Source organism: Dromiciops gliroides, chromosome 1 (assembly GCF_019393635.1).
Source record: "Dromiciops gliroides isolate mDroGli1 chromosome 1, mDroGli1.pri, whole genome shotgun sequence".
Lineage (NCBI taxonomy): Eukaryota > Metazoa > Chordata > Mammalia > Microbiotheria > Microbiotheriidae > Dromiciops > Dromiciops gliroides.
This window is the reverse complement of record NC_057861.1, coordinates 668,565,613-668,588,176: the sequence shown is the minus strand read 5'-3', so window position 1 is coordinate 668,588,176 and position 22,564 is coordinate 668,565,613. Positions and strand designations below refer to the sequence as shown.

The 22,564-nt window shown below is 40.0% G+C and overlaps 1 protein-coding gene across 2 annotated transcripts in view; it reads left to right on the top strand.

The window, feature by feature from the left end:
• LOC122736149 (tubulin delta chain-like) overlaps positions 1-22,564 on the top strand; it is a 75,630-nt gene that overhangs the window by 42,713 nt on the left and 10,353 nt on the right. The window contains exons 2-8 of one of the 2 annotated variants that reach the window (XM_043978201.1): positions 169-276; positions 3,390-3,485; positions 6,966-7,027; positions 14,072-14,209; positions 17,220-17,361; positions 19,886-20,071; positions 21,001-21,096. In XM_043978201.1, the coding sequence (XP_043834136.1) occupies positions 173-276; positions 3,390-3,485; positions 6,966-7,027; positions 14,072-14,209; positions 17,220-17,361; positions 19,886-20,071; positions 21,001-21,096 (824 nt within the window). In that variant the 5' untranslated portion in view covers positions 169-172. The remainder of the gene's footprint in view (positions 1-168; positions 277-3,389; positions 3,486-6,965; positions 7,028-14,071; positions 14,210-17,219; positions 17,362-19,885; positions 20,072-21,000; positions 21,097-22,564) is intronic. The other variant, XM_043978202.1, reaches the window with a different exon arrangement.

Here is a 22,564-nt window from a genome sequence, read left to right as displayed (position 1 = left end):
ATTAAGCAACTTGTCCAAGGTCACAAAAGGTAGTGATAAGCAAGGACAGAAAGTGACAGGCTTCCTAGCTTCCATTTTGGGGGCCTTTGTACAAGATCACTTTGGCCTGTGATTGGGTTCTATATATTATATTTTGAATTTTTATTGTCATTTCATCTTCCTCCCCAGAGAAATGTCTACTGTGTGGCTTCAAGTTGGACAATGTGGCAACCAGATAGCTCAGGAGTTGTGGCACATCCTAGGCCTTGTCAATGGGTCCTGTGGAAAAATAGATAGGTAACGTAAGTTTTAATACTGCCCAAAACAACTCTACCCTACTCCTTCTTCTTTAGGTACCTGTGTACTTGGCTAGTAGGTATTAGGCACGCCATTTTTCCATCAGGTCAGGCCTCAAGGGTCCTCTAGTGAAATTATAGGTTTTCCCTCATATGCAATTGTATGCAATATCCAAATGATAATTTAACATTTTTGATATTGACCTTTTCTCACTACATGTCACTTAATTCATGTTTCAAATCTACTTCTTTGTTCTTAACCAGATTTGTATCATGGACTACCCTGGGAATCTGGTAAAGCCCATGGGTCCCTCTTCTCAGAATTATGTTTTTAAACACATAAAATAAAATGCAAGCAATTACAAAGAAAACCAATTATGTTGAAATATAGTTATCAAAATGGTTTTTTAAAAAAGGCAAATAAATTTATAACTCCCAGGGCAAGAACTCCTATCATAGACTGAGAATTGGAGAACCCTTCAGACAAACACTGAATTCCTTAAGGGAGCTTTAACGTCAGCTCTTTTTGTGTAATGAACAAACCAGACACTTACTGTTTAGACTCCTATGACATCGAACAGCCACAAATTGTCAAAATACAATTCTTTTGTAAACCACAGTTAAGATGCCTTTAATGACTGGGTGTGTTTCTGCTTCCATCAAGTAATTCTATCCTTGGACTCCGGATGAAAAATGCTCTCTACCTCCTGATAGAGATGGGTTCAGAAAGCAGATTGAAGCATATTTTTTTCTCTTTTTCTTTTTTAGAATGTGGTTATGTGGAAATATATTTTTTGTTTTTGTTTTTGTTTTTTGTGGGTTTTTTTTTTTAATGAGGCAATTGGGGTTAAGTGACTTGCCCAGGGTCACGCAGCTAGTAAGTGTTAAGTGTCTGAGGCTAGATTTGAACTCAGGTCCTCCTGACTCCAGGGCTGGTGCTCTATCCACTGCGCCACCTAGCAGCCCAAAATATATTTTTCATGACTATAATGAGTATTTTTGTTTTTGTTTTTGTTTTTCAAGGGGTAGGGGAGGTGGGGCATAGAGAGGGAAAGATTTGGGAACTGAAAATAAAATTACGTTAAACTGAAAAGTTTTTTTTTAATTAAAAAAGTAATTCCGTCCTTTCAGGACTATGGTGTATATGCCTACCTATAAGATATTTCACTGGACATATCTTATTTTTTAGTTTCCATTTCCTACCTTCCTTCTTTTTTTTAAACAGGATCTCCCTCTGTTATCCAAATTGGAAGGGCAGTGGCCATTCTTAGGCCAAACTTTAATATCATTAGGCACAGAATCTTTTATCTGCTCCATTTTTTAAAAACCAGGGTCAATTTACCCTTTTAAAAATAATAAACATTTTTATTTAAAGCTCTTAATTCCACATGTTATCCCTCCTTTCCTCCTTCCCCTTTCCTGAGGCAGTAAGCAATTAGATATAGGTTATACATATGCAATTATGTAAAACATTAGTATATTAATCATTTTGTGTAAGGAAACTTGAATAAAAGAAAAAAATTAAAGAGTGAAAAATAGCATGCTTCAGTCTGTGTTCAATCAATATCAGTTCTTTCTTTGGAGGTGGATAGTATGCTTCATTATTAGTCCTTTGGAATTGGCTTGGATCACTGTATTGCTGAGAATAGTTAAGTCATTCATAGGTCTTCATCTTTTTTTTTTGTGAGGCAACTGGGGTTAAGCGACTTGCCCAGGGTCACACAGCTAGTAAATGTTAAGTGTCTGAGGCCGGATTTGAACTCAGGTCCTCCTGAATCCAGGGTCGGTGCTCTATCAACTTCTCCACCTAGCTGCACACAGGTCTTCATCACACAATATTGCTGTCACTGTGCACAATGTTCTCTTGGTTCTGCTCACTTCACTATACATCAGTTCATTCAAGTCTTTCCAGGTCTTTTTGAAATCATCCTGCTTGTCATTTCTTATAGCACAAATGATATTCCAGCACCATCCAGCACCACAGCTTGTTTAGCCATTCCCCAATTGATTTCTAATTCTTAGCCACCACAAAAAGAGTTGCTATAAATATTTTTGTGCAAATAGATCTTTCTCTCTTTTTGGGGATGTCTTTGGGATATAAACAATTTACCCTTTTTAAGCAGCCTGGTGGCCCTCCACTCCTGGAGACTCATCACCCAGTGTGGCAGCCTATCCACTTTAGTCCTTTTGTAGCTAGAAATTCCTGGGTTCAAGTAATCCACCAACCCTAGCAACTCTCAGTAGTGAGGATCACAGGGACATGCAATCACATTTGACCAAATTCCATTTTTGTAGAAAAAGATCTATGGACATTTTCATATAGGAGAAAAGAGATAGTAGTCAGTCAATAAACATCTATTCTACTATGTGTCAGGCACAAAATTTTAGCACCATTGTATTCTTCTTCTACTAAAGTCCCTTTCTAAATCCTTCTGGTAGCAAGGGAGTTACTGAGTAGGCAGAGTAGATGACATCAAACTTAGCATTCAATTCAACTTAACTAAATACATATTTATTAAGCACATACCATGAACTAAAATATGTAAATTCAAAATATGCACCAAGTATTTTGAGGGAGAGGGACAGAATTGCTGACAAATGAGGGGATAAAAGAAGGTCTCCCATAGAAAGAGACACTTGAGCAGGGCAGAGCCTTGAGTAGAGCTAGAGATTCTAAGTAGTGGAGGTGAGAAGGGAGTGCCTCTCCAGAGCATAAATCTAGGACCTGCAGGTAGAAGCTACAGAGAGGTCGATTTCAGCATGAGAGAAGAAAAAAAAAAAGTCCCCAATAATTGGGACTGCACAAAAGCAGGGGTGAGGGTGTGTGCTGCTTAACTTTCTTATTTGTTAAGAGGGAAGGTTGAAAGGTTGGGGGGAAGGAGATATATTCTGAAAAGAATAAGGTGTAAAAAAACCAAAAAGTACCAATAAAACTTTTGTTTTCAAAAAATGCAATCTAAAACCAAAAATAACCAAAAGAGATTGTAAATGAAGTAAAGGACATTTTTGAGGTCCTGTTAAGCTGGGAGGACTGGGTGCAGACATCAGCTTAGTAGTACTGCCAACTGCAGAAATACCTCTTTATCACCTAGGGCTGATTTGTTTTTCTTTCAGGAATCCCTTCTGCTCCCGTGATGGAAAGCTCAGTGCTGTCTGTGTGGACAGTGAATCCAAAGTGATAAAGAAAATGCAAAAACAAGTGAAAAAAGGGTAAGGGACCCTCCTCCTCTGAGTAATGTGACTCCCACATGTGGCAGTCAGAGCCCCTAACTGTTCTTTGTTATGAAGGAAAGTCTAATTTCAGAGTGGCCTATATTCAAAATGAGAAGTATATAAAATCTAAAGGAATCAATAGAGCTCATTTTAAAAAAGTGATTCCTAATCCTTTGGAATTATACCTATCTATTTGAGTTTATCTCCGTTTCATCCTTCATTGAGTACAAGTATGGACAGGAATGGAGATGAGCTGGTGATGCATTTAAGAAAAAGAAAATAAAGTTGGACAGTGAAAGTGGTACATTTGTAACTCTGAGACATTAAAAGAAATAGAATAAAGTTTCTAGAGTGTTAAGTGGATTTTCTATGGGGAAATATGGATGTTTAATTGCTCAGAATGCAAGGTAGTAAGAGTTGAATTCATTATTTAGAAAGAGACTACATATGCTAGTGAGACCTCAGATAGAAGTGACTTTGTTAAGTATATTTTAAAAAATCCTGGGGGCAGCTAGGTGGCACAGTAGATAAAACACCAGCCCTGGATTCAGGAGGACCTGAGTTCAAATCCGGCCTCAGACACTTGACACTTACTAGCTGTGTGACCCTGGGCAAGTCACTTAACCCTCACTACCCTGCCCCAAAAGAAAAACAAAAATCCTTTGGATAAATTTGTTCCAAATTGGTTTATCCAAGAAATACCATAGATTCCTAACATATATCTAGAATTCAACAAGGCATTTGACATCGTTCCTTGCAAAATCCACATAGACAAGATGGAAAAATATAGATTGTCAGATTCAAAACTGATCCAACGACTAGACTCCAAGGGTAGTAATAATGATGATGATGATTACATTTATATAGTGCTTTTAGGGTTACAAAGTACTTTGCTCACAACAATCCTATGGGGGTAGATATTGCAAATATTGTTATTCCCAATTTACAGATGAGAACACTGAAGCTCAGAGAGACTTAAGTGACTTGCCTAAGGTCACACAGCTCATAAAATGTCAGAGCCAGTATTCAAATTCAGGTCTCCCCTGACTCTCAAATCTTTCAAACTAGGTATCATTCTGAGGAAAGGTCTCTAATGCATTGCCCCAGTTATTTGTCTTTGTCCCTGTGCTATTTAATATCTTGGTGAAAACAAGATTGCAGAGGATAGAATGTTGAAGTGAATAAATATGACAGAATTTAGTAGGAATCAATGTTAAGTTTTGACAGGAGGGCTAAAAATATGGCGTGAGTAAATAGAGGATGGGGGCAAGTGAGGTGGGGTTGGGCAGAGAGTGGTATGTCTAGATAATATCTCGGTTTTTTTCTTGAACTACAAGCTTAGTATAAGCAGTCTGTTGTGACAACTAGAAAAACTAATAGAATCAGACATAACTGATAGTGTAAACGACAACAACAACAAAAACCCAAAGGAGGTGTGATTATCTTGGTGTACTTTGCCCTGGTCAGACAGCTGGAATCTTGTATTCCATTCTAGGTGTCACATTTTGGGAAGGAAAACAATAAGTTGTTATATGTACAAAGGTGGATGGCAAAGATAGTAAGGGGGTTAAGAAACGAGAGATACTAGAAAGCATGCTATAGGAAGAGCTGTCGAATGAACTAAAGCTTGGAGAAGAGGTTTGAGGGGATATAGTAGGTGTTTTCAAATACTTGAACACCTCTCATGTTGAAGAGAGATTAGATTTCTTTTCCTTTGACTCAAAGGTGGGGCAGAGGGGTAAAGGGGAGGAGCAGATTGCAGGTAGGGGAAACAGATTTTGGTTTGATATAAACAAAGACATAACTGTTAGACCCATCCAGAAATAAATTGGCCTGTATCGTATCATTTAAATTTCGTATCATTTGGATGACAACTTATCAAGAATGTTCAATTTAAAAAAAAAATCCTCCATCTTGGGATGTTCTGGATGTTCTTAGTCAGAGGTGAGTTGTACGAGCTCAAGGGTTCTTAATCTGGGGTACATTGACTCTGAAGGGGTCTGTCGATAGATTTTAATGGGTCTGGATGGGAAAAAAATTACTTCTTGATTTCATTCTAACTGATTTCTTTTGTAATCTTATTTTATGCATTTAAAAAGCATTATTTTGTGAGGGCTCTGTAGGCTTCATCGGACTGCCAAAGGGCCCCCTTACAAACAAAAAGGTTAAGAACTTCTGCACCAGGTGAATGTTGAGGGTCCTTCTAATCCTGGGATTCTTTGATTCATACTAATTCGTTTGTTTTTGTTTGTTTTGGTGAGGCAGTTGGGGTTAAGTGACTTGTCCAGGGTCACACAGCTAGTAAGTGTTAAGTGTCTGAGGTCAGATTTGAACTCAAGTCCTCCTAAATCCAGGGCTGGTACTTTATCCACTGCACCACCTAGCTGCTCGATTCATACTAATTTGAAAATGGAGATATCAGTAGTTACTTTCGTGTTTTGAGGTTGATTACTGACAATCTGATTTCGTATTCTGTTTAATGTTTTGGTCTGAGGGCTCATGAAGAAATCACTTAATTGGGGCAGCTAGGTGGTGCAGTAGATAGAGCACTGGCCCTGGATTCAGGAGGACCTGAGTTCAAATCTGGCCTTAGACCCTTGACACTAGTTGTGTGACCCCAATTGCTTTAAAAAAAAAAAAGAAATCACTTAATTGCAAATCTCTCTTTTTTTACTGACCACCCTCTTTTTAAATTTAATTTTAATTTTAATGAATTAATTATTTTTGGTGAGGCAAACTTTGCAAACCTAAATTTGGAAAACACTGGCAAATGCTATGGGATCATTATTGTTATGATTGTGTTTATCTTCTGTAGTACAGCAAGGAGAACACTGGATTTGCAATCAAGGAACCTTGGTTCAAACCCCAGATGAAACTATCAGCATGACTTTGGACAAGTCACTTAAATCTTTCTAGGCCTCATTTCCTCATTTCCTCATTTGTAAAAAGAGTAGGCTGCAAGGCCTCTGAGGGAGGTCCCTTTCGGTTTTATACCTATGCCCTCTTGCCCCAAGTCCTTCAGCTAACTGGAGAAAATCCTGGGGAAAGGAAACCCATTGTCTGACTCAGTTGCTAATTTCTCTTTTGACTTGTGCTACAGACTTTGATTTCCTAGAAAGGAGAACAAATTAAACAGCAGTAATTAAGGGCCAGAAAGAGTTTATCAGCATAATAGCTAAAGCAATCAAGCAGATTCCCTTTGTGACTTTTTTTTTTTTTTAGTGAGGCAGTTGGGGTTAAGTGACTTGCCCAGGGTCACACAGCTAGTAAGTGTTAAGTGTCTGAGGCCGGATTTGAACTCAGGTACTCCTGACTCCAGGGCCGGTGCTCTATCCACTGTGCCACCTAGCTGCCCCCTGTGACTTATTACTAAGTCTCTTCCTACTACAAGGGTATTAGTATCCGAATGTGATTATGGTCCAGCCTTTCTGACAAGCCTCTCACTTTCATCCATGCATTTCTTTTTAACTTTTTCAGTTTATTCCGAGAATCTAATCTAATAACTGGAAAACAGGGAAGAGGGAAGAATTGGGCATGTGGTAAGAATCTAACCTCTCATTGTTTACTTTTGTTGTTTTGTCCAGACCTGACCTAAGGTTTTCAACAGTACCAAGGTGACCCCTTCCAGAACTTCTTTTCTTAGAGAGTTGCTTGAGGTACAAAAGAGTTTAGAGGTTAAGTGACTTGCTTTGGTCCTACAGCTTGTAGGTACCCAATGCTGACTTTTTGTTCACCACACCAGACTTCTTCTCTAGATACTTATGCATATGGTAAGAATTTGGTGAGTTGTTGAATGTAACATCACTCAGAGTAGGTTATGAATTCCCAGAGAGCAGGGACCAAGATTTATTATTCACTTTTTATTATTTCTCATGGATGATACTCCATGGGCCTTTGCACATCATAATCAGCTCCTTTTAAGCCTAGGAACAATATAAAGGCCCCCAAAGTGTCTTCTGTGGCTTTAGAGAGTTTATTTTAGAAGAGAAGTTGGGAGTTCAGTCGAAATCTCTGAGTCTCCAATTAGAAACATTTCTAAGATTTAGACAGTCATTGGAATCACCTCAATTTACATTTCTGTTTATAGTGAATCCCTGACATCTTTGAGGTTGAGGCAAAATTCAGGTTGCTGATAGTGTTTGTGTAGTGAAATAGGTTATATTACAGTATCTCTGGAGAGACCTAGGGAAAGAGCAGATCTTTTATTGGAACTTACTTCAGTCCTTAAGTAGGTTAGTACACTGGTTGTCATCCACCATACAATTGGGTCTTATGCTCTGTGATGCTTGGAGAGCAGATGGCCCTGCCTAGGAACTCCAGGCTCTGCTACAAATTAGTTTTAACTTCTATTTCTCCTTTAACTGGTAGCTCCAGGATTGCTAGTTCTTGGCATAGCTTGGTTTAACCCCTCTTCTTTCTCTCTGTTCCTAGATCTTTGGTTATATCTTGTTTTCAGGTAGCGTGCTTTTTATACAAGATCCTTAGGGCATGCTCAGGTAGCTTTTATTGATTCAAGAAGAAATACTGATAGAGGAGGAGGATGAGAAGAAGGAGGAGAGGGAAGAGGGAGAGGAGAGGGAAGAAGAGGAGGGGGAGGAGGAGGAGGAAAAAATTAATACTGGCTTTGTTCACATTCAGTTCTGATTCAATCAAGAAGTGTTCTAACCCAACAAAAGAAATTACCTTCAGGTGGGTGGGACAGTCATTGTCACCCCCCCCCCACCCTTACACAGTCTGTCTCCATTCCCACAGCCTAGAATGTATTTCTGTTTTCACCCCCATCTCTTAGAACCCCCGATTTCCTTTAAAACCAGACTCAAGGGGCAGCTAGGTGGTGAAGTGGATAAAGCACCAGCCCTGGATTCAGGAGGACCTGAGTTCAAATGTGACCTCAGACACTTGACACTAGCTGTGGGCAAGTCACTTAACTCCCATTGCCCACCAAAAAGAAACAAACCAAAAAAAAAAAAAATCCAACTAGACTCAAGTGTTACCTTCTATGCAAAGTTTTCCCTGGTTTCTCGAGCTGCTCCTCCTAAATATTTACCTTGTATTTATTTTATAAATATTTTTACATACCAGTTTCACTTTTGTCTTTGTTCATTCATTTCAGACTCTTTGTGACTGGAGTGGTTTGCCATTTCCTTTTCCAGCTCATTTTACAGATGAGGAAACTGAGGCAAACAAAGTGAAACGACTTGCCCAGGGTCATACAGCCTGAGGCTTCCTGACTCTAGACCTGGAGCTCTTTCCACTGCATCCCTTTGGTGCTCTTGTTTGTCCTTTGTTTGGGATGATGTCGTGACTTGCACTGAATTGGACTTAAGTGAGGGAGGACTGTGCATGGTCACCACCCTGGCTCTCTCCTCCAGAGCCTGGGTCCAGTGGACTGGATAGTTATCAGGATGACTGGAAATGGCCCTGGATGTTTTAAGGCAATTGGGGTTAGGTGACTTGCCCAGGGTCACACAGCTAGTAAGTGTCTGGGATGAGATTTGACTCTAAGGCCAGTGTTTTATCCGCCTAGCTGCTCCAGGTGCTCTAGTGTTTAGCACATAGCTAAATAAATGCTTGTTGATTGAATGATTCCATTTCTTTTGATGACCCCCTACAATACCTTGCACAATAAGAGATTAGTAAATGTTTCCGATTCAATCACTGATACCTTCTCTGCCATTTTAGTGCTTTACTCTTACTAGAGAGAAACTCTTCATCTTCCTCTCCTCTCTTCCACCCCTGCCTCCTCCCCTTTTGCCATTCCTCACCTGAGTAACCCTTGGGAACATTTGCCATTCATATTTTTCATTGATGCTGTAGAGTGGCTGAAGGTCCTTGAAGAAAGTCATAGACTAAAGCTAATTTCACCTACTATAAATTAATGGCCACCTGGTGAATGATGGTCTTGGGCCTTGTGGTCTGAACAGTGACCTTCCCTTACCCCTGTGCCCTGTTTCTGGTCCCTTACTACTGCCAATCAGGAATCGAACTACTCTTATTGGCTCCCTATCTCTCCCCCCACCCTAAGCCCTGACTTTCTCCTCTCTCCTCCAGCCCTAACTGCATCCCTACTGTCCACATTGATGCCACATCACCTGGCCTCCCAATTCACTGGGGATTGAGACCATGAGATCAACACTTCATTCTCTCTTCCCCTTTTCAAAACTTTTCATTCATTGACTCTTCCCTGTGCTTGGTTAAGGCTAATCCCTTCACGTGTCACATCTCCTTTGCCCTCCCTTTTGCTTCTTCCAGAACTTTGCTCCAACAATGAGTCCTCTTTTTGTTGTACAAATCATCTGATCAATCAACCAGCATTTATTAAGGACTTACTAGTGCAAGGCACAGGGTTCTGCCCTGGGAACATAAAGGCAAAACATGAAACAATCTTTACAACAAATTTACAAAACCCTCAGTCTCTCCTTCCTTTCCACCTAAAAAAATTCTCAGGTCCTCCTAAGCCTAAAAATACAACAACAACAACAACAAAAATAAGCAATCCCATGACCATTTTAAAAACTCCATTTTCCCACCCTACCTCTCTCTTCCCTTCACTACTAAACTTCTTGAATAATTAACCTACCATCAACTTTCTCCATAACATTTTCAAAATATGGTTTTCATCTCTACTACTAGTACTACTGAAACTGCTCTTAAAAAACAACAATAATTTAATTTGAAAATCCACAGGTTCTTTTTCAGCCTGATTCTTTCTGACCTCTATGTAGTTTTCATCATATGACACACTCGGGCAGCTAGGTGGCACAGTGGAAAAGGCACTAGCCCTGGATTCAGGAGGACCTGAGTTCAAATTCGACCTCAGACACTTGACACTTACTAGATGTGTGACCCTGGGCAAGTCACTTAACCTTCATTGCCCCACAAAAAAACCAAACCAAACCAAACAAACAAACAAAAAAGAATATGACATGCTCTTGGTTCTCCTCCCTCCTTCCTAACTGTTCCTTTTCTATCTTCTCTGATAAAATTCTTCTCCTCTTCCTAACCTCAAAATGTCTATTTGCCCTCAGGTTCTGTCTCAGTTCTCCTTTCTTTTCTCACTCCATTCTTTCCTTTAGAAAGTTCACTCATTCACATGGTTTTAATTGTCCCCTCAATATTATTGTCACTATAAGATACTGTGGAATGACAAATCCTTGAGAGAGAAATTATTATTGGGACACCTGATATTAATAATATTGATATTATTAATGCTGATGTTATTAGACATAAAATACTATGTCATAATATACTGATATTATTAGACATCATCAGTAGATTCTTCCCCTTATAATCTGATGAATTCCTCAGTTACTACTATGGACTATATCTATATCTATATCTATATCTCTCTCTCTCTCTCTCTCTATATATATATACCTTACATATATGTGTATATATACACACACACACACATATATATATTCCATAGTAGTAACTGAGGAATTCATCAGATTATAAGGGGATGTCTAACTTTAGATCAAGCCATACCACTGTATGAGAGAGTAACTTTTGTTTCCCCTTTTATTACTACTTTTTCATGACAAAAGTGGACTCAGAAACTTCACAAAAGCATCCAAAATCTAAACCTTGTGCTAGGAAGTCATGTGTAATACTACTACTAATAATAACAACAATAATATAATCCCTTGCAATTGCATAGATATAATACGGTTTTGTTTGTTTTGTTTTGTTTTTGTGCTGGGCAATGAGGGTTAAGTGACTTGCCCAGGGTCACACAGCTATTAAGTGTCAAGTGTCTGAGGCAGGATTTGAACTCAGGTCCTCCTGAATCCAGGGCCAGTGCTTTAACCACTGCATCACCTAGCTGCCCTCGATAGATACAATTTGTTAAAGTGCTTTCCCAGGCATCATCTCATTTGAGCCTTATAGGAGGAAGGAAATCTATAGAGTAAGGTGGACAGATATTTCCATTTTTCAAAGTTGTAGAAATATATTCAGAGCTGAAGTGTTTGATTCAAGTTTCCTTGGCTAGTAAATGACAGTTGAATCCACATCTTCTGACCCCTACACTATTCTTATATTTACTACTTCCCACATACTGTCCAATAGATGGAGGACTCTGGATTTAGGACTACTTGTGTTTTATTTGGCTTCCATTGCTGAAGTAAGGTGGGATTTTAGATGACTTCTCTGAATTTGCAGGTGACTTATGACAGATCCACTCATTAAATAACAGCACTTCTTGGTTATACACCATTGATGTTTTGCTCAGCTTGTTGTTATTAAATCCTGCTAGAGTGACATTACCATAGTTTGCAATATTTCTGATGCCCCTTCTTCCTTTACCCACCCAACCCTCTCCTCATCACTTCCTTTCTCTTCTTTTATTATGATCCATATCCTAAAGTTGGAGTTCATTTGTGGCTATTCCATATCCAACTCTATCTTCTTTTTTCTTTCTTTCTTTCTTTTTTTTTTTTTTTTTTTTTGCAGGGCAATGAGGGTTAAGTGACTTGCCCAGGGTTACACAGCTAGTTAAGTGTCAAGTGTCTGAGACTGGATTTGAACTCAGGTCCTCCTGAATCCAAGGCCAGTGCTTTATCCACTGCGCCATCTAGCTGCCCCCCAACTCTATCTTCTTAAACCTCACCATTCCCTCTCCTTTCCCTACCCGTTTTCCAGTTGAATTTAGTGTATTTCTACAGGAAACAGTGTGTATTTTCAATCCTCCTTACTCCCGTTCAAATAAGAATAAGATTCACAAAATGCTCACTCCCCTCCTCCTCCCCTTTCTTCCATTGTTTGTATATTCTTTTCTTTGCTCATTCCAATTATTAGAAATCTCAGATTTGCTCCTCTCCTTCCTCATATCTTCCCTAGTGCATGTCTTTCTCCCTGTCTTTTCTTTTCTCTCTTAAAACCAACAAAATAGAACAAAAATCCATATGGGCCCCATGTTTGTCTTCCTTAGCTCCCCTTTGAAGACAGTGGAATTCTGTTTTTAAATTGAGTTTCCTTACCTCATCCCGATTTGAAGTGGGATAGTGCCTGATTTCATTCCTGATCAGTATGGGTGCTTTAATATACTCTATTTCTCTCAGGGGACAATTCATTCTCCCCTGGGCAGCCCAGTGGTCCCCTGATCTATTGGTGCCAGACTCAGTTCAGGCATATGATTGGCTTACTTCACTGTAGTTCAGAAATCACCAGCTAAAGTAATCTATCAGCCTCAGCTTCCCCCACTAGTAGGGATTGCAGGCAAGTACCACTATGCATAGGAACAGTGGTATTCTGAAGGGATATTTTCTCTTTTCCCCCTTTTAGTAACCATTTATCATAATTTATTTTCTTCCAATTGCTTGATTATATTTACCTTTCTAGGTTTCTCTTGACTCCTCCTGTGTTTGTGTTTAAGGTCCATTTCCCCAATTGGATTAAACTAAAATTTACAGCATAAATTATTCTTATAAAACTTTATCTTTTGCCTTTTGGACTATCATGTTTCAAGATTTTCTATTCTTTATGGTAGTCGCAGTATTATCTTGTGTGATCCCGACTGTAGTTCCTTGGTACTTGAACTCTTTCTTTCTGGCTGCTTTCAGTATTTTTCTTTTATCTAGAAACCCTGGATTTTGGTTTTGACACTCCTCTTGTATGTTTTCAATCTGGGGTTTTTGAGAGGCAACCAGTGGATTCTTCCTATTTTACTTTACCCTTTGGTTCTAATAGATTGGGCATTATTCTTCTATGAGTTCTTTAAATATGATATCTAACTTTTTTGTTTTGTCATGATTTTCAAGAAGTCTCATTATTTTTATATGGCCTCTTTTTACCTATTTAGTAGGTCACTTTTTTATGAAGAGCATATAAAGCACCCCAGTATTTTGACTTTGTTCTAACATTTCTTGTCTCATGGAATCACTTAATTCTCTTTGCTACATTTTAAGATTTTTTTTCAGAAAGTCTACTACTTTGGCACTGTTTTATACATTCTGTCCCAAGCTATTTATTACCTTTCCAAGTTTTTCTTTGAGAGTGTTAACTTTGTGACTCCTTTAAAATTTCTTGTAGAGATTCTTGGAGTCCTTGTGGCCAAGCCATTCTTTTATCTCAAGTTCTATTTGTATTTGCTATGTAGGTACTCTTTTCTTCCAGGTTGACCTATTGGGCTTCCCTTAATACCTAGTATTTCTTCAGTATTTTTTTCTGTTTTATTCTCTCTCAAGGGTCAGTTTCTTGATTAAAACTTTGTGTTAGGATCAGTCTCTGCCTCCCCTTCTCCTTCTCCTCCTCCACCCTTGGATAGAATGGGAGGGACTTGTTTGTCACTCTGTCCTCTCTAGTTTGAATGCTTCCATTGCTAGAGCTCTGGAAGAGGGACTGAAAGTAGGCCCTGACCTCTGATATAATGTCTTCTGCCTCCTTTCTTGGTGGCCCAAGGCAGGTGTTGGTGAATTACTATGTGAAATCTGAGGGGAAAGGTAATTACTGATGGGAAAGAGGTGGTGGTGGAATGAGTTACAGGCTTTAAGATGGGGTTCCTTGGAAGATATAGCTGCAGAATATTTTGTTATGGACCAAAATCCCTCTGATATTGGCCATTGTAAATGGTTTATTTCAAGGCTACTACAATAAACCTTTGAACTGTGAAGAGAGCCTTCTCTACAAGACAATGGAGAGGCTTCGGAAAGAAGTGGAGCTCCGCGATTGTTACAGTGGAACTGTGATTTTTCACAGCCTAAGTGGTGGCACAGGGGCAGGTATGTAATGGGGGGAGAAGGAACCTAGCTATTTTTATCCTCATTATTTTGACTTTGATATCACTTTTTCCTCTCCCCCTTCCCCCTTCTTTTTTTTCCTTTTTCTACCAACGTGCTGGGTCTGTAATTCAGGTAAGCTGCCACTAAGTGGATAATGGTGCCTGGACCTCGTAGCTTGAACAAACAGTTGAAAGCTCTCCCAGGTGTGTTTCACCAAATAAAAGATTATCACATTCCCCCAACTCAATTTTGCTTTGTCCCATGGTCTGCCATGAATTTACTGCCAAATGAATCACCAATCATGGCTAAATTCATGGCTGAAGAATTAATTAACTCTCAACCCCCCAGCAGAGATGAGTCTTTGTTTAGGCAGGCTGTTCCTTGGAAAGCCGAAAAAGTCTTCTTTTGCCTGGGCTGTACTTGAAGCTGTTCTATCTTAATAGATGGACTTAGAACTTGTTTTCCCACTGACACAGCCTTTAAGAATCCAGAGTTACTTCCATGCCACAATGAGGCATCAGAGTACAGCTTTGTGGAGGGCAAGCATTGTACATGGCTAATGAACAGGGTCCAGAATTGGAGAGAAAGGGCTGGATTGCCTTTGGGAAATGATACAGTGTTTTTAATAGTCTCAAGCTTCTCCATGAAATAAAGGCTCATCTATTTCACATTAATGTTCTTCTAGTGGTTCTGTGTGACCGCTAGTTATGGTATACCCTGGCTTTAAAACAACTCAAGTCGAGTGAGACAAAGAGCAATGGGAGTTCTGATGGGTGTGAATATGGCTTCGACATATTACCAACAATGATTTAGGCAGGAGAAGGCACAAAGGGGATCATCAGAGAGATGTCAGACAAGAAATGGAGATGGGCTGTCATAGAGAAAGATAACTAATGCCCTGTTTGCATCTTCTACTGCTATCAATCACTGCTCAATTTAATTCCTATTTGTAACATGGCTTTCTTCCTTTTTTATAGGTTTTAACTTTTACTGTTTGGTGTTTTTTTTCATTATCTCTGTTTCTGAATATATCACTCCTCCTACCTCTACCCAGCAAGCCATCTCTTGTAGCTAAGAATAAAAGAAAGAGAAAGAAGAAAAAAAAAACCAGTTCAGCAAAGCTACCCCACACACTAAGATGCTGTATTCCACACCAGTAGCCTCCCACTTGTACAGAGGGAGGGAAGTGCATTTCCTCATGTCTTCAGGGCCAAGCTTAGTCATTGTAATTACACAGATTATAACATGACTTTCTAACATAACCTGAATCTTCCTTGGGGCTATTCTAGTGCTTTAAAACTTTCAGTAGCTTCACTGTGTATCAAGGCTCCTAAAGCCCTCTTTCTACCGACCCTCCAGCTACACCAATGGAAAATCTTATCTGTAATGGCTTTCTGCCGAGCCCAAGAAAAGTCTTAGGTCTCTTTCCAGGCACTCTTGCTCTGCTTTGAGTGCTCATGTTACCTCTGTCTTGGACCTTCTATAATTCACCCATGTATATCCCAAATTTGCTACCATGATCCCCCTGTAACTTGCCTATCCATTCTCAGTAAGGACTATCACTCTTTTTTAAAGAAGCAGCACCAGATAGTGAGAAAAGCACTGGATCTGGAGTTATAAGAGCTGGGTCCAAGTTCTCATTCTTGTCATTTATGTACTAGGTAACCTCGGGGAAGTCACTATCCATCTGCTATAATTTTCTCATCTCTAAAATACAGATAATAGGGGCAGCTAGGTGGCACAGTAGATAAAGCACATGCCCTGGATTCAGGAGGATCTGAGTTCAAATCCGACCTCAAACACTTCACACTTACTAGCAGTGTTACCCTGGGCAAGTCACTTAACCCTCACTGTTCCATAATAATAATAATAATAACAACAACAACAACAAAGATAGAACCCCTGACTTAAAGCAAAATGATCAAATTTACATAATAAAAGTAAAAAAGAATTCTAAACAATTACTTTGATGGCTGAGTGTTCCCTTCTGGCCACAAAGACTTTTATGTCTAAACCAGGATGGCATTGAAAAAAATCCCTAGTATCTTTAAAAGATTTATCAAAAGTTGATGACACACATAAAACACAAAAAATCATACTTTAAAAAAATACAGATAATAATACTTGCATTAGCTTTCTTATATGGTTATTGTGAAGATTATAAATAGGATCATGTCAAGCACTTTGCAAATCTTAGACTATTATAGAAAGGGAATTAATTATTATTGGCTCTTTTCCTCTTTGAAGCCACAGGAATCATACCTACATCAATTAAAAAAATGTTTTTCCCCAATTATATGTAAAGACAATTTTAACATTCATTTTTTAAAAATGTGAGTTCCAAATTCTCTCTCTCCCTTTTGTCCCTCCCTCTTCCCTGAGATGGTAAGCAATTTGATATACATACCTACATTAAAAAAAAAAAAAGTTTGTTCATTTTTTTCAGAGTAGGCCTTTGATTTAACCAATGTTTAAATATTACATTTCCTAAGTATATACATAGCTATTGTGGTCTGTGGGATTCTGGAATGGATACCCTACTTTTATTTTTCCTTTTTGCGGGGCAATGGAGGTTAAGTGACTTGCCCAGGTTCACACAACTAGTAAGTGTTAAGTGTCTGAGGCTGGATTTGAACTCAGGTCCTCCTGAATCCAGGGCCAGTGCTTTATCCACTGCGCCACCTAGCTGCCCCCAACATGTTCAATTTTGAATCAAAAGCTAATAATAATAAAAAAAAAAAGCCTTTTCTATCATGTGATACATAGACCAGAAGATCATGGATTACCTGCACCATGCTTTGAAGTCCATAATGGGCACTGCATCAAACTGAATATGCTGCATATGCCCATGAGGTCCGGACTTTCATTGTCTAGTTCCTTAATACATCATTGTTACAGCAGCATCCTTATCCCAATAGAGGTGGATGTACAGAGACAAAAGTTCCCCAAATTACCCTTTCTGTTGACTGTATTTGCATAACTTATTCTCATCTGTATTTTCCCCACTTAGGTCTTGGCTCTCATCTTTGCGAGGAAATCAGAGATGAGTATCCCTTAGGACAGATTCTGTCTGTAACAGTGGCCCCTTACCAGACTGGCGAGTGCCCTCTTCAACATTACAACATTCTATTGTGCCTTTCTTGGCTTCAGAGGTAACCTCATTAAGCATCTGAAGAAATGGGGCATTAGGCACATCTCACATGGAGAGAAGCAGTGGTGCACTTTTGTTAGTTCCCAAACTTTTTATCCAAGGGCAGAGTACTGAACATGGGAGGGGAAGACTTCTGGATTCTAGCCTCAGTACTAGTATAGATAAATTGATTACTACAAGTGAATCACTTCATCATCTGTGCCTCAGTTTCTCCAGTTGTAAAATGGGCATAGCCACACTGATATTTGCTCACAAGGGCGAGGACTAATAATAATAATAATAATAATAGTTATTATGATTAATCCTTAATTTTTAATTAATTTTAAATTTTTTTAGTGAGGCAATTGGGGTTAAGTGACTTGCCCAGGGTCACACAGCTAGTAAGTGTTAAGTGTCTGAGGCCGGATTTGAACTCAGGTACTCCTGACTCCAGGGCTGGTGCTTTATCCGCTTCGCCACCTAGCTGCCCCTGTAAAGTTGTTTTTAATTGGGTTTCATGGTTCATGAATGCTTGTTACATTCTAAACCTTGAACTTGCTAAACTGGTCTATTTTAGGCCTAAACTATAATATCATGGAAGCAATGGGAATGGTTGTGCCAGAGATAGAAGTAGTGAAGTCAGGGCAGCTAGATGGCGCAGTGGATAAAGCACTGGCCCTGGATTCAGGAGTACCTGAGTTCAAATCCGACCTCAGACACTTAACACTTACTAGCTGTGTGATCCTGGGCAAGTCACTTAACCCCAATTGCCTCACCAAAAATAAAAATAAAAAAAATTAAAAAATAGTGAAGTCAGAAGGAGAAGGATTAGTTGTAAAGATATGGAGTTCCACTTTTAACATGTTGCATTTGAATTGCTAAGAGGAGATCTGGTGGGGTGCCCTATAGGGAGTTAGAGTCCAGTCGGATATGGATATGGGTATTAAAGCCTTTTACAGGTGGGGAGTAAGTGAGATAGCCGAGGGAGAGGACAGAGAGAGAAGAAAAGAGGGCCAAAAACAGACCCTGGGGGCACATCCACATTAAGGGCCAGGAAAGAGAATGGAGCAAACAAGCAGGAGGAATTAGAAAAGTAGGAGAATCATCAGAGTGGTTCTTCTTCAGTAGGAGGGTGTGCTCACTAGTTGTTAAAAGCTGCAGAGAAGTCATGGTGGATGGGCACTGGAAGAAAGGCCATTGGATCTTGCGATTAGGGGGTTACTGGCAGCCTTAGAGGGAGTAGTTTCAGTAGAGTGACAGGGGTGGGGTGGGGGTGGCAGTAAAGGGTTAGAGTCCCAGCAGGCACTGAAATACAATCCAGGTTTAAGAAACAATAAAGGCCAAATGTGACTCCTGCCCTTGTTCTTCCACAAACTCTACCCAAGCACAGGCATCCACCCAACCGGCTAGGAGCCTTCCTCAATGCCTCTTGATATTGCAGGGATCCCAGTGGAACATGTAGGCTGTCCATCTGTTATCACCTGCTCTCGGCATGTTACCAGCCCATCTTTTTGGTCACATTCTTGTCTTTAATTTTATCCTTTACTCTTTCTCTGCCATAATTTCTTCTTTGGAATGCACTGCATCCTGTTTGCATCCATCACATACCCCTCCATGAGAGGTGGCTGGGTGGTACAGTGGTTAGAGTACTGGGCCTGGAGTCAGGAAGACCTGAACTCAAATCCTCAGATACTTACTAGCTTTGTGACTGGACAAAGCACTTAACCTTTCTCAGACTCAGTTTCCTCAAATTTAAAGTGAGGATAATAATAGCACCTACCACTCAGGGTGGTCATGAGGATCAAATGACATGCTATTTGTAAAGTGCTTAGCACAGAGTTTGGCACATAGGACGAGCTTGACTTCACAGACTCTTTCAGGGACTTATTCTCTCAGTGTCCAGGGAGACAGTTGTGTAAGGCTTTTGGTCCAAATGTCCATAAACTGGGACAAGTCGTTCAATTTCTCTGGGCCTCTGTTTCCTCATTTATAAAATGAAAGGGTTGGAGTATGGTCTATTCATACCCTTCCAGCTGTAAATATATGATGCTGTGAACAGGAGGAATAGCCTGATGTAGGAGTCAAGAGAGACACCTAGTATGACTAATGCAGAAATATGTTTAATGTTATTGTACATATATAGCCTGTATCAGATTACTTGCTGCCTTGGGGAGGGAGGGAAAGAGGGGAGGGAAGGGAAAAAATTTGAAACTGGAAATCTTATAAAAACAAATGTTGAAAACTATCTCTACATGTAACTGGAAAATAATAAAATACTTTCACAATTAAAAAAAAAAAAGAGGGGCGGCTAGGTGGCGCAGTGGATAAAGCACTGGCCCTGGACTCAGGAATTCCCGAGTTCAAATCTGGCCTCAGACACTTGACACTTACTAGCTGTGTGACCCTGGGCAAGTCACTTAACCCCCATTGCCCTGCAAAAAAAAAAAAAGAGAGAGAGAGAGAGAGATACCCAGTGAAGCTTTCTAGGCTCTGCTTCATGTTACAGGGCCGGCCAGACCCGTCGTGCCTCAATTGTGTCTTTGTAGGTTCACGGATGGCATCTTCCTGTTCTACAATGATGATGTCCTGAAGAGAACAATAGCCAGTTTGGGGAAGAAGAATATCCAGGAGAGCTGGGGGGTATCCCAAGTGTCCCTGTCCAGTATGAACACCTACATCGCAGATTGTGTTGCAGGTCTCTTGTACCCTGTCAGCAATTTCCAGACAACCAGGTGAAAAATTTGAGCTCTTGCCTCCTGCCCTCTGATCCTACTCTCCCTCCTCCCTCATTTGAAATTGTCTCGTTCCCCTTCCATCTTGTATGGATGGATGTTGAGAAGGGAATGAGCCTCCTTGTTGAATGAAAGTATGAGCATTTAAGCAGCTAGTTGGGGTGCTGTCTTCCCAAAGTCATCCCCATCAAAGGCAACACACTTGTTTGAATGACTGTCATCTGAAGCTTTCTATATGTGTTGTGCCCCCATTAGAATGTGAGCTCCTTGAGAGGAGGGACTCTTACTTTGCTGTTGGTATCCCCAGCATGGCACTGCATCTTGCATATATATAGGAAATGCTTAATAAATACTTTCTGATTAGCTTATTAATTTGTTCCTGGCTCCAAGGCCCGCTCTTTATCCACTATGCCATGTTGCCTCTCATGGCAACTACCAGGAATTTACTAGGCAAATAATAAGTGTTTAATAAATGCTCATTTCTTCACTGATTATCAGTAATCTATAGTCTTAGCAAGTTGCTTGGGACAATGAAAAGTTAAGTGGTTTGGACGTGGTCAACTGGGTAATATGTGTTAGAGGCAGGACCCTGAATCCAGGTTTTCCTGCCTTTAAGAGTAGCCTTCTATCTACTACCCTATGGCATCCCATGACTACTAAAGTATTTGTATGTCTGAGTATTGATGTCTTTACAAAAAGCAGTCCTGTGACTTCATGCATTGTATCCAGTGGGCACCCTTCAACTGAGCTCCAGGGAGGTTGCATGGTCCCAAGTGGGCAGTTTCTTGAATCATGGATCCTAAGGTGCTACCTTTGGGGAGTTTCTGTACAAAGGGCCCATGATAAACCATGTTGCCATGTTGTCAGAGGAAACAGACATCTTAGGGAGTCTCAGTGGCCCTACTGACTACGCCTCTGTTATCCTCTAGTGGGCTGAACATGGGAGTAGAGCCTTGGGAGTTGCTGCGGGCTGTCTGCCCTGTGCCAACCATGAAATTCCTGCATGTTGCTCAGACCAGCACCAGGTAACCAAAGAAGGTTTCCCTCCTGGAAACAGGAACGGAATATTTTGATCAAGAATATATTGCCAGGGGGCAGCTAGGTGGCGCAGTGGATAGATCATTGGTCCTGGATTCAGGAGGACCTCAGTTCAAATGTGACCTCAGACACTTAACACTTACTAGCTGTATGACCCTAGGCAAGTCACTTAACCCCAATTGGAAAAAAAAAAAAATATATATATATATATATAGCCTAGATAATTAGCGGCAGTGGGTGGGGGGACTGGCAGGTTAACAGTGTCCTGTTCAAGGCCCCTCTTCACAGGGGCAGGTCTGACCATGCCAGGTCCCCACTCAGAAATCTTGCATAGTTTTCTTTTGCCCCCAAGATAAAATACAAAGTCCTTGGCTTGGCATTTAGAGATCTATTTTACACACATTCTCCTTCATGTACTCTATGCTTCAGTCACCCTGGAATACTCACTGCTCCCGATCTCATTCCACCTTCTCTTGCCTCTGGTACATTTGCAGACTCTTCCTGACACATATTTCCCTTCTCATTTCTGTCTGTTGAAATCCTTCTCTCATTTCAAGGCCTAGATCAGGTGCCACCTCCCCAACAACGAAGCATCTCTTGATTTCCTCAGTGGAAATTCTTCTCTCTGTCCTTAAATCTTCTCGTTGAATTCAGCTGAGTTAACATTTTTAAGCATCTGCTTTGTGCAAGGCATAATGCCAGGCACTGGGGATATGAAACCAAACATGAAATTTCCCGTCTTCAAGGAAACTATATTCCTTTTTTATAAATCATAAAAATATTTTTTATTTTCCAGTTACATGTAAAGATAGTTTTCAACAGTTGTTTTCATAAGAATTTTAGTTCCAAATTTTTCTCCCTCCCTCCCTTTCCTCCCCCCTCCCCAATACAGCAAGCAATCTGATATAGGTTATATACATACAATCACATTAAACACATTTCTGCATTAGTCATGTGTTGAAAGAAGAATCAGAACAAAAGGGAAAAACCTCAGAAAAGAAAAAAACAAAAACAAAAGTAGAAACAGTATGGTTCAATCTGCATCCAGATTCCACAGTTCTTTTTTCTGGATGTGGAAAACATTTTCCATCATGAGTCCTTTGGAATTGTCTTGGATCATTCATTGTATTGCTGAGAAGAGTCAAGTCTATCACAGTTGATTATCACACAGTGTTGCCTTTACTGTGTACAATATTCTCCTGGTTCTGTTCACTTCCCTTAGTATCAGTCCACTTAAGTCTTTCCAGGTTTTTCTGAAATCTGCCTGCTCATCATTTCTTACAGCAAAATAGTATTCCCTTACATTCATATACAACAACTTGTTCAGCCATTCTCCTATTGACAGGCATTCTCTCGATTTCCAATTCTTTGCCACCACAAAGAGAGCTGCTCTAAATATTTTTTGGGGGGCAATTGGGGTTAAATGACTTGCCCAGGGTCACAGAGCTAGTAAGT